The sequence below is a fragment of the Numida meleagris genome, chromosome 23, assembly GCF_002078875.1.
Source record: "Numida meleagris isolate 19003 breed g44 Domestic line chromosome 23, NumMel1.0, whole genome shotgun sequence".
NCBI classification, from domain to species: domain Eukaryota; kingdom Metazoa; phylum Chordata; class Aves; order Galliformes; family Numididae; genus Numida; species Numida meleagris.
Window position 1 is genome coordinate 5,011,975 of NC_034431.1, and position 12,320 is coordinate 5,024,294.

The following is a 12,320-nucleotide window of genomic DNA, read 5'->3' on the forward strand; positions in this document are numbered from 1 at the left end:
TTTTTTTTTTTTTTTGGCACAACAAAAGTACCGAGCTATTAAAACTTGAATATTGTTTTGGATTGCCCCAGCACAAAACTCCTCCCATAGCTATTAATGCAGAAAGCTCCGTAGCTCTGCCCGCTCGGCTCTCCCCAGACGGAGCGGCAGATGACCAAGCTTAAAATAGCTTCCTAATGCCTATTTATTTACTGTGGGGTGATTGAAGTCACTCCCTCTTTTGCAGAAGCATTTCTATGCAACGAAGAGGAGGCTGGGACAACGTGACATGGTTTTTTCAGCCTGTACCACTAGAGGAGATGCGTGTGCTCACCCCAGCGCCCTTCAGGCTCATAACAAAGACCTTGGGAAGAAGCCAAGCCACGGTCATTTCATAATGAAAGACTACACAGTCTAGCAAAACTCTAAAGATTACACTCTGTTTTAAGCTTGCTCCAGAAAGCAGGTCTAACTCCTCGTCACTGCTGCAATAAATTATTCATAAAAAAATAAGCTACCTCTTTGCCCACTGAGTTCATACCAGTGCTATTAGTTCTTAATTCCTTGGCGATTTGCATGTACCACAAGTTCCTTTGAGCTCTTCAAGACTTGCGGACTTGTACTCATGCGTAGGGAATTGGTGTAATGGGCAATTTTGGCTTCTTTTGAAGTTCTTTCAATATCTGCATCAGCAGCCAAACCTTGGCAAAGATCCTATGGCTCTCGTCTTAAAAACCAGAAGAGGAAAGAAGATGACAACCCTGGAAGCATATTTAGACAGTACATGACTGAACAATGCTTTGCTCCTTAGCCATGCTCCTGCCTACAGCAGGGGGTTGGAACCTGATGAAGACACTCTATGATTCTAAGACATCTCAGATGCACAACACTGTTCCACCAATGCCATCTTGTTGTGCTGAGGATTAATTCCAGTAGTTCCTAACAATCTGGGACTCGAGATGGTAATGCACCCCAATCACCATCAGCCACCGATTTCTGCTCTCTACCCCTGCCTTGGTCACCTTGCACATAAACCCAAAGACGTCAGATTTTAGGGGTGTGGTGTGGGTGGAGGAAAGGTAGCACAGAGGAAGCCGAGAAGAATTGCAAATGCGGTGTGTAGTTCACAAGACATCTTAATCCTGCAAAGATATAAAGCAACTCTACACTAAACACTTCATTTCTATTTATGAGGAGTTCTCACTAAAGACTGCCTTCCCAATCTCAACCAGGAGTGAGATCAATAGACATATCTCACCTTCTGCGGGGCACCCGCTTTAGCAGGAGCGTTGGACTCGATGATCCCTTGAGGTCCCTTCCAACCCCTGCAATTCTGTGATCCAACTTCAACGTGAAACCAAAAAAAAAAAAAAAAAAACCGGCCCCCCCCCCCCAAAAAAAGACAAAATGACAGCATTATCTAACACACCACACACACCTCTGCCGCTGCACTCCACGCATACCGCGTTGTGTTAGCATAGTTGAAAACTGAGGACCCGATTTACAAAAAAGAGCCTCGATGGCACAGTCGTGTAAACACGCACTCAAAATTCTCCCAGAGAGATTTAGAGACCTACATCATTGGGTTTGCTATAAACCCGCTGTTTACACAGCTCTATATATTGCTATATAGCAAGAAATGATTTGCCTCCAAGTATTTTCTTCCTTTCTTGTCTACAATTTTCTCCATCCTTCCCTGAAGATGTCCGAAGGGAACAGTGTTAATCTCCTATCTATCTCACTTTAATCCTTGCTTTTACCAAAAAGAAAAGATGAAACTACACTTCACACACCGAAGCAGCAGCCACCGGCAGGTATGGATTCAGGAAGAGTTGACTCAATGCGTACATTCTACTAAAGATTATATGGCACGATTAAGAGTGTAAGACCTCTAAATCGAACAGAAGGCCATTAAAGTGGACAGAGCCCCATAGCCTCGGGGTGGGAGGCATCTCCAGCAGTTCTGCCTACAAGGTTAATGAGTAATGGCTCTTTCGGAGCAGAAGCTGAGCAAGGAGGAGGAGGAACGGTGCTTAACTGCAGCGTGGCAGCGAACGGCCATGTGCATGAGGTCACGGTTACATGCCCTCCTAAGTGACACAGCGGAAGTCTTAATTTGAACAGTAGTTAACTGTCAGAAAATGAAGTTCAGAAGTGTAAAATTCAAGTGACAGAGGAGAAGTTATGCTCGGCGTTCTTCACGCACCCAGAAGAATCTTCCCACACACCCGTGCTTCAGCCACAACCATGGAGCTGGGACAAGTCCAATGGGTCCTGCCCTCTTCCCACCACGCAGTTTGCTGCTGGTTCTTACAAGGGGCAGACTGAGAGCGCGTGATACCAATATGGGCACTGACACCAAGATGCAGAACTGTGCCAAACCCCGCCGTCCTGCTGCCCCATGCCCAGCAGCATCCGCAGGTCCTGCATCCAGGAGGAGCCAAGCACCTCCCACACTCAGCACACAGGCTTTTGGTTTGCAGAAGAGCTAAGGAAACACCAGGAGCTCAGCGGGATGCCCCATCACAACCCAGCTACACCCACTGCTTAACTGCAAATCAAAACGTTTCCGCGCATCACTTTAATCTGACCCCCCACTGGTTAATGTGTGCTAAGGAACTGGGCGTAGTTTCTATGGACTCTGCACAGCATGGTAAGAAACTAGGGGGGTAAAAAAAAGAAAACACTAATCTGCCTAGAGAGCTGGAGTTGCTGTTAAGCTGACCTAGATTCCCACTGTCGTCACAGGAGCAATTCACACGACGCAGGCACATCCCCAGCTACGTTCCGGTGCTCCCCCCAGCACTGACGGTCACTGCTGCTCACCTGGTGATGGCTTTGGTGCTCATGAGCTGCTTCCCACCCTGCTCCAACAGCGGAACAAGGTTATCCCAAAGCAAGGCACAAACAGCACTCAAGCACAAATTCAGCCAACGAGAGCATCACCTACCGGCCAGGGAAGCAGGAGGGGTCATTCCCAGAGCTCCTCTGCTCCTACTCACATCTTCTAACTTCACAACCTGAGACCACGATAGCTCATGCAGGTAAAGATGGCAAAGAGGCAAGGAACGGATAGCCCAAGTCACTCTTACAAACTAAATAACTTAGGAAGCAAATTTAAAATAAATAGACACCGAGTGACAGCAACCTGTCTCGATGCGAGTATTTTAGGAATTCCTTATAATAAAGCCCATCAGAATTGGATGACCAGTCACACAACCCAACTGCGCCAAGCAACAGAGTGTTCGTGTTTGTCCTGTGTGCTTATGCAACACGTGCTCCTCTGTGTCAGTGCATCAGCCCCATTTACACATCATACCCAAACTGCACAAAGAAAGTTTTTCTCCCAGCCTAATTGCAGTTGAGCCCTCCCCAGCCGTAACCCCAGCTCTCAAGCCGAACGTCACTAATGTTTCAGGTGTTCCGAGAGGGAAGCTGCCAGGCAGCCTTGTCTGAAAACAGAAAAGCAGCAACAAGCAGTTTCTCATGCTTGATCCGATTACTCTGATCTCCCTTTTGATGCTGCAGACTCAGAGTCGTATTTCTATCAGCGTACGGGGGGGAGTGGGTGGGCAGGGGAGGAGGGGAGCGTCACTTTGCTGCCTGACATTTCTTTCCTCCTTGTCACGCTCCCAGGGAGGCACACACTACAGGCAGCGGGAGCAGGATGTGGCACTTGGGGACGTGAGCTGGTGAGGATGGGTTGGTTGGTTGGACTGGGTGGTCCTAGAGGTCTTCTCCAACCTTAATGATTCTATGACTCCCTGTGCCCGCTCCCCGCAGCACTGCGGTGGTGACACTCCGACCACACTTAGGAGCTGTGGCCCCACAAGGAGCACCTCCCATCTACCAGCAGCACTGTGTTTCTACACCAAGTTCTGACATATCCTAGGTCACGTCACGCTTTGGATTAGCACTGGAGTACATCTTGTGTAAGGAAGAAAGCCACTCAAGTCCACCTGGGAGGAGACCAGCTTGTGGCGCTGGCTGATAGCTCAGGGAGCACAGCAATGTTCCCATTCTGCAGGCAGACCTTTGAAGAGATTATAAATCAGATCCAGCCGCTTGCAAACACTGCTAAAAAAGGACACAGCAAGATTAAAGAGGGTCCTTCCCGGCCGTAACCTGAACCCTGCGCTCTGTATTACCCGGGAGCTGTAACCAGAGGAGCATCCCAGCCCCATGGCATCCCAGCTCCCCGCACATCGCCAGCCCCACTCCATCTGCGCCCTCCAGCAGCTTCAACCAATACCAGAGCTCAGTGCAATGAGCAAATGCATTTTTCAGCTTTCCCGTGTTTTCAGGGTGCTGTATGCACTCCAGTGAGGGATGCTCACTGTCGCAGAAGGCAGTCAGCACCCGAACCTCTTCAGAGGAAACCATTTGAGCAAAATGTTCAACTGCAATTTCTTGCTATCAAGCATCCATTGCTTAGCCAAGGAGTCTGGAAAACGAAGCACCAGTTTCAGATTTCTGCTCGTTTAGTGAAGAATCAGGCAGTGACACCCATCATTTGGGGCAGGCACCTGTCCCCTGGTCCTGGCAGAGAGCAAGTTCCCAACACAATTACTTCCAAACACACATTTGAGGGAAGCAACGCTGAAGAGGCATTTCAGTTAAGCTACAGCCCTCAGAGGTTTAATATTTCGGAGCAGAGATGTGCTTAAATATCATTGTTATCCTATATGCCAGCATCTTAATGGGGTCTCAATTGTTCTAAGAGCTCCACCTTGAGAATTCAGTGGGGTCAGGTGTTACTGCTCGAGTTTTTAAACTACAGAAGAGCGTAATCAATTCCAACCTGAATCTGTCGTTAGAAATGCTCTAATTAATCTGCAGTTAGCAGGCCAGCAGCAGCTCTGAGCACAGCCCAGTTGGGTGTTTGAAACAGAACAGAGAAGCCTCTGAGTGCACACAGCAGGGAATGCACTGCAAGAACGTAGCCTGCAAGAATCACTGCCGTGCAGGTGCTGGTATCGCTCGTGGTGATACACATGGAACGAGTGAATGAGGGTAACCTCAAAGCCACATTTCCAGGAGCCCCATGCAGCACGATACAACACGGCTCCCTGCTATCTAAATTCATCGACCTGAGAAGACCTAGGACAACCTGGTGCACAACGTAACAAGATAAACAAGTTCAAGACATAGCAAATACATGAAGACGGAGGAAAAAACATATTATTCCGGAAAGATTAAAAAAAAAAAAATTGAGAGAAAGTAGAGTAGGCAGATACAGCTCACATGCAGGCATGGATGAGAAGAGCCAGCCCAGAAAGGATCACAGAATGGTTTGAGTTGGAAGGGACCCTCCAGGGCTGTCTGCTCCCACTCCCTGCAATGCACAGGGACACCCACAGCTCCATCAGTGCTCAGAGCCCCGTCCAGCCTGACCTTGGCTGTCTGCAGGGACGGGGCACCACTGCCATCTCCATAGCTTGCGCCTGGGGCTCCTGCACTTGCAAACCACGCACAGAGCACTCAAATGCACAGCCAGGGCTGGGAGCAGCACACCCCGCTGTAAAACACCCCTATTTCCATTACTGCATTTTTGATGGAAGCCTCGTGGTATTTTTCTTCAGAGCTGCCTGCCACACATGCAGAAATAGCCTCCTGCACTGCCTGGAAGCAGAGCACACCAACGCTTGCATGCCGGACAGCTTCAAAGAGTTCGGTGGTGGAGCTCCCATTACCCACAACAGCAGCTGCTAGCTGCAGCACGCAATTACATCGCCAGCAAAGTGATTGATGAAACTTAAACAAGTACATACCACTCCTAATTACAGCATTCCAGCGAGGGTCTCTCCTTCATTACAGGTTTCCAAACAGAGTCTCTTTATTTAATGCTCGTGGTTGCGCACACCACTAGAGAGGAGCAGACAGTATTCCCCAGAGAAACCAACACAACTCTCTGTGCACATCCCATTTCTCAGCAAAGACACAGATTACACGTCCAGCTCTGCAACTCCTATGCAGAAGTATTTACCTCCTGGCTGGGCTCCAGCTGCAGCGAGCTGCAGACTTACAGCTCGCGTTACGTGTAAAGCTTCTGAAGGCTGCTAAAAATCCCTGAACCGTGCAAAGCAACTGCACCTTTTGGATATGCAGAGCTCCTGCATTCAAGAAAAGAGTACTGCTAAAAAAAAAAAAATTGTTAAACTCCTTTTTAAAACTATGATAATAACCTCTAGCCAAGCTAGCACTAAACAGCCCCAAAAAAATGTGCCTAAAGGTAATATCAGAAAGGTATTTTTGTAAAGTATGTTTTTAAGCAAACCCCTTATTAGGAGCACGTAAAGCCCAGAGCAAACCCTTGGCCCCGATATATGTGGGCTTACAGAGCAGACACGCTTACAGAGCCTTCCCTGCACACCCAGCAGAGACAGCACAGAACACAAACAAAGCAATCAGTGAAACAGCATCAACAAGCAGCACCTGATAAAGGTGGGTGTCTGCAGGAGGAACGCGGCTCCTTCTGACCTCAGGTGTAACCCAGCGTGCTGCAACGAGCAGCAGAACCCAAGCCAGACAGCACCACTGAGCTGAAGGAGCAGAGTGCTGCCCCGGCTCGGAGCAGAGCTGCTGCTCCTCCTCCCATCCCTGGGAACCGCAGGAGCTCCTTGGCAGGGGCTCCCCAGCCAGATTGTCGCGCTTATCAACCTGTGCCCAACTGCCTACATGCAAGACAAATGAGCCCAAGCTGCAATCCAGATGGATTACTTTATTTACCAGCCTCTTCCTTGCCATTTTCCCCTAAGTGTTTGCATTCCATGCAGAACACAACCAGAACGTCGGTGTGTTTTCCAAAGCAGAGCCCAGCCAAATCTCGGCGAAACCGCTGCAGGTCGGAAGGCTCGTCCTGCTCACTTACACATCCACTCCGTATTTCCAAAGGAGCCGGGTTCAACACAGCCTCATGGGATTCCCCCATCACATCCAAGGTCTTTCCCTGGCCTACTGCACATGGCACTGGCCGACACCCCAGCGTGCAGCTGGGACACTCCTTGTCCTTGGCCCTGTCCATGTATCCATCCAGCACCACGGCTGGCTTCAGTGTGATGCCAGCACCCTGCTTCTCTCAATGCCTCCCGCAGCTCCTCCTGGGAAGTTTTCTTCCTCAGCTGCTGCGCGGCGTGGTCATGCACCACTGCATTCCACCCCAGCACTGTTCCATCCCAGCATCAGCCGAAATCATTCTTCAGCTCTCTTCCCACTTCACAGGGGCGTTATGAAGTTTAATTAACTGTAAAGCATTGAGATCGGATTAAAAAAAAAAAAGAAGAAGAAGAAAAGAAAAGAAAAAAGCGCCGCAGAAACGCAGAGATTCATCTCGTTTCTAGCTTAATCAGAGCCCCAGCACTGCTTATTGCCATCCCCATCAGCCGGGCACACAGTGACTGCAGCACACACGGACCCTGCGGGGCCGGGACCAACGCCGCAATCACTGCCCGGCACTCGCTGGCACCGAGGGGTAACCAACAGCTTTTAAAAGATGGGGGGGGGGGAAATGGAAGGAAAGAAAAATAATAATAATGAAAAAAAAATAAAGAAGCTTTCAGTGTTCAGGAAGTTTTGCTTAAAATAGATGAAAGCGAGACTTGTAGGATTTGATCCTTTAACTCACGACGGAGCCCTAAAATCATGAGGGAGTTCTCCTGCACCCACAGCACCGCCATCTCAGTTCACACCGGGTGATGCTGCTCCCTATCAGACAACACCAAGTGCACGGGTCAGGCACCGACTGCAGCATCACACCCCGCGTTTGCTCCTCTCCAGCTGTTGGCACCGCTTCAATAATCTCACTGGGGTTATTACGGCCATTAGCGGGGCTGCGGTTAACGGGCGGACGCTACCGGAGCATCGCAAGAGCCTTTAGTTAAAAGCAAACCTTCAACATGAATTGGAACGCGAGGGAAGGCGCGGGGAACCAGACAGCAAAACAAAGAACGAGCACAGCGCGCCCGCATCGGGGCTGCGTCGTGATTCAGGCTGCGGGGAGCTCCCCGGGTCGCACCGCCAGCACGATGCGCTCCGCATCGAGCTGCGAGAAACGTGAATTCCAGGGCAACCACCTGAACGCACAACGCCCCAGCAGCCGCTCCGACAGCGCCGGGGACACCGACATCTGGATGCGCTGGAGCCGCACGAGCGTTCCCCCATCTCCCAGCCCGAAGCGCTGACGGCGATGTCGGTTCCGTGCCACCGCTCCCGCCCGCCCTCGGCGGGGTTCGGAGCACCGAGATCCCATCAGCGCTCCCGAAAGCGAAACGAACAGAGCACTGAGGAAGGAAAGTGACTGTCGCTGCCGGGCGTCCCCGTGCCGTGGACGCCGATCCCAGCGCGGGGACGCACGGAACGGGACAGCCCCGCATCGCACCCGGACCGGGTGAAGCGTGCACGGCACACACGCATGAATAAAGCTCTTTGTTCGCCAGAGCTGCCCGCTCCTTTCTTCCCCCCCTTTTGGTATCAGCGAAATTCAACAGATTGCTCAATGGCCCTCTTGTTCCTCCCAAACTTCCAGGGCCAACAACGCGAGCTCCTCTCGTCGCACGAGCCGCTAAAGGAAGCCTTGTGCGTCTCCAGTGACACACTGCAAATATAAAGTGGCATTAACGAGGGATATTCTATCAAAGCCATCAGACGCGGGTGGCGGTCCCTCCTGCGGCTGTTCGGCTCAGTGCAGGGCGATGCAACAATAGCGGGAGGCTCAGCACGGCTCGGCTCGGAGCGCACCGCCGGGCTCCCACCCGCCACCGATCCCCCCCCCCCGCAGTTCCCCCGTTTTCGGCCCGTTTCGCTCCCGCCCGTCGAATCCCCCCACCCCCCAAAATCCCAGCACCGCGCACCCACGCGCTTCCCCCACGAACCTCCAAGAAAATGGAAGCGCTCGGAAGTTGCACTCCGCTGCCAACAGGTCCGGCGGCGGGGCACCGCTCGTCGCGAGCCCCCGCCGACACACGGACAGAGACGGACACGCGGACAGCGGCGAGCGGCCGCTGCCATGGAAACCGCGACCCGGCCGCGCGCCGGCACGCAGCGCTCCGCCGACCCCGCGCTCCCACCCCCAGGCCGCGAGGCGCCCCCTACGGGCGGGGCCGGGCAGCAGAGCCGTACCTCGGGGGATGATGGCGGCGGCGGAGAGGAGCAGGAGGAGCAGCGGGACGAGGGCCGGAGCGCCGCCGCCGCTCGCCGCGGGGCCGCTGTGCTGGGCGCGAGCCGCCATCTCCGGCACCTGCTTCGCTCTGCCCGCCGCGCCGGCACCTAGCGACCGCGCGCCGTGATAATGAGATGCGCGACGTCACGGCGCGGGGGGCGGGGCCTGAGCGAAGCCACGCCCCCCCGCGTTCCGAGCCCCGCCCTCCGCCCCGCGTTGCGCCGCGCAGCGCTCCGCGTAGGACGGGCCGGGGGAAGACGGCTCGGGGACGGGCCGCTGCCGCCGGGATGATTTTTTACGGAGGGAGGCCATAAGCGCAGCCTCGCCCCGCAGCACCCTGCCCGCACAGCGCGGCCGGCGCACCCCCCCACCCCCCCCCCCCGTTGAACGTGGCCGCTGGGGGCGGTGCGGAGCCGGGCGACGGCCGCCAGGAGCGGAGCGGGGCCGGGATTGGGGCTGCGGAGGGGTTTGGAGCAGTCACGTCTACGTCGAGTCAATGAACGCTCCTTGTCGCTTCTTTCTAAACCGCACCGAGCCGGGAGAGTTGCTCTCTCCGCCTTAATAAATGGGGAGTGGGGCATGGAACCCGTGAGCAGCGCTCACCTGGGAGCAGGAGGGAGCTGCCCCCCCACAGGCAGCAACGGAGCGAACGGAACGGACGTCAATAGCTCTGACATTATTAATTGGGTTATCCCACGTGAGCCTGGGGCAGGTGAGGTGTCGGCTTAACCTCATCATCCCATCCTCCTCCCAGCCCCAGATTGGAAATGCTCAGGGCCAACGTTGAGTCACGGCACAGGTGGGAGAGCTCTGCTCCCTCCCCGTGGCTCCCAGCCCGGTTTCACACCTGGGGAAGTAGCACACGCCTCTCTGTGTCCGTATGCTACAGCCCCGTGGAACATTTCGCCCTACAGGCACAGCAAATGGCTCCTTCCTTCCTGCCCCAGCAGTGCCACGGACGCACGCTTCCAGCCCACCGCGCTCATCACAATTATGTAACTAAGCCAAATTTATCCCCGGTTTATCTTGGGCCACAATGCTAAATTCCCTCCTCTCCAAAGGACTTTAGTGCTGGTAAACAACTTGGGCTTGAGAGACTGTGCGGAGCGGCTGCCTTTGCCTCTGTGTCATTAGGCAGCAGATTATCCCGTTTGTCTATTTTTAATTACACGTTTCCGACCGTTTTGTACAGTATTGTGAGCTGCGACCTGCTGCTGCTCGAACACCAAGTGGAAAGGCAACCCGCATTAAGCAAAAAGGTTTATCGTAATTTAAGTATTCATAGGGTGCGGAACAAGAAGTAGTGAGAAATACAATTTGCATAATAAATATCAATATCGGAACAGCGAAAACAAACGCTGACAGATTATCTGCTGCGAAATGACCAGGAGATTGCAGAATGCCAATTGCGAATCCTGAACTCTAGGAAATGACTTCTGTAACCTGCGCAGACAGAAGGGGACTCGGGAGGTTCTAAACCTGGCTGTGTTCCTGCTGGAAACATCTTATTGCATTGCATTATGCATCAACTTTAATTTCAAGAGGAAAGTGATTTCCTCTGTCCTGGAAGCTTAGCCTCAGATTATTTGTCACAGTGTGTTTAGCAGTTATGATATTGAAGCGTGAGCCCCATTGGCAGTGATTGAAAGCTGTATTAAATCAGCGATGGCTCGAGTTATGGGCAGGCCGAGACAGCGGCTGGCTCAGAGGGGAGCGGTGGCAGGAGCAGGGGAAGGGGAGGGCAGAGAAAGGTCTGATGAAGGCTGACCTGACCCACAACTGTAGCTGATATAATTGTTGGCATTACATGACAAGGTTGCTCCCGAAGTGACGCATCCCACTGACAAGCAGCCACTCATTGCTGAGACTCGCGGTGACCCGGCTCTCATGGGAAGCTGCCGCCAGGCACAGAGCGATGGAAAAACCACTCTGCTCCTGCTCCGGGAGCGGGGCTGCACTCGGGCTGTGCCCTTGGTGGCCCTCAGAGGCCTGAGCAGCGCTTGGCAGTGGGGAGAAGCACCCAGCACCCGTCCCCACAGCCCCCGCGCAATGGGAGATGGGCCCCAAAATGAAGATTTAGAGACGCACGTGTGGGAGATGGCATTTCCCAGCCTTGGATCTGCTCCACAGGGGTTAGAGCAGCAGAAATGTCACGCTGGAAGCCTTGGTGGGCCACTTGTGGCAATCCTTCAGACTCATCCTCTGCCCCCCCCCCCCCCCCTCCACAGCAGCTCAGTGCATCTCAAAGAGCAGATGGTGTTTTTGCATTTTAAAACTGATAATCAATTGTTTGTTAATTCAGTCTTCGAGTCCAGAGCAGAAATAAAAATGACAATTGCAATCTGTGGTATGTACTTCTAGAGAAAGAGCCAAAACCAAAAATGTACCAAACGGGAATGGAGGGAACCAGAAATTACAGCTGTACCTTACCTTCTTGCAACAAAGGCTTCAGAGCCAACGCTGGGCAATTTGTTTTGAGGCACTTTGGTGACATTTGGTGGCAAGAGCTGTTGGATGGCTGTTGGATGATGGAAGTTGCTGCCAAGACATCAGGCTGGAGATGGAACCAGTTCCTATGCAGGTCACTGCCGTCCCTCTGTGGCTCCTCCTGGGAATCAGGTTAAGGGGTGTAACTTCATCTGACCTCCAGCCCAAGTACCCGGCGTTAATTACGCCCATCTCAGGAGAGATGACACCACCGTGATCAGTTATTTGTTTTAGACACAGCCTGGGGAACCAAGATCACCCTCCAGCCAAAATGGCTTTCCATCTCATCCTCTCGCTTTGCCAGTCACTTACCGTGTGAATCTAAGAAGGGACAAAGATAACCTAAAAAAGCCCAAGTTTTCTGCTCTAGAAAACGGAGATAACGCACAATGTGTTTAACTTCTGCAGGTACTGTGGGACTTTCCATTCTTACACAGCTCTTTGAGTCTCAGATTAAAGGTGCTATAGAGACTGAGAGACCAAAAAGATTTCTCTACAAATGGCAGTGTTTGTTCACTCCATATATTCTGTCAAGAGAAATAAAACAGTTGTCGATCTTGTGAAAAGCGCCGGCTCTGAAATGTTCAAAGAACTGCATGGAATTTTAGCGACACAATTCACATTAAAGCCGGCATGGGGCTAAATCCTGTGTACCCCTTTGAAAATTTAGGAGTTTGTCAAAAGGAATCCAGGGAAG

General features: G+C 52.5%; 1 protein-coding gene across 8 annotated transcripts in view; it reads right to left on the reverse strand.

The window, feature by feature from the left end:
* CADM1 (cell adhesion molecule 1) overlaps positions 1-9,265 on the reverse strand; it is a 162,642-nt gene extending 153,377 nt beyond the window's left edge. For 3 of the 8 annotated variants that reach the window (XM_021375760.1, XM_021375758.1, XM_021375756.1), the window contains exon 1: positions 9,097-9,264. In XM_021375760.1, coding sequence (XP_021231435.1) covers positions 9,097-9,205 — 109 coding nt within the window. In that variant the 5' untranslated portion in view covers positions 9,206-9,264. Of the gene's footprint in view, positions 1-9,096 lie in introns of all 8 variants that reach the window. The other 5 variants (XM_021375762.1, XM_021375759.1, XM_021375757.1 and 2 more) reach the window with 2 other exon arrangements.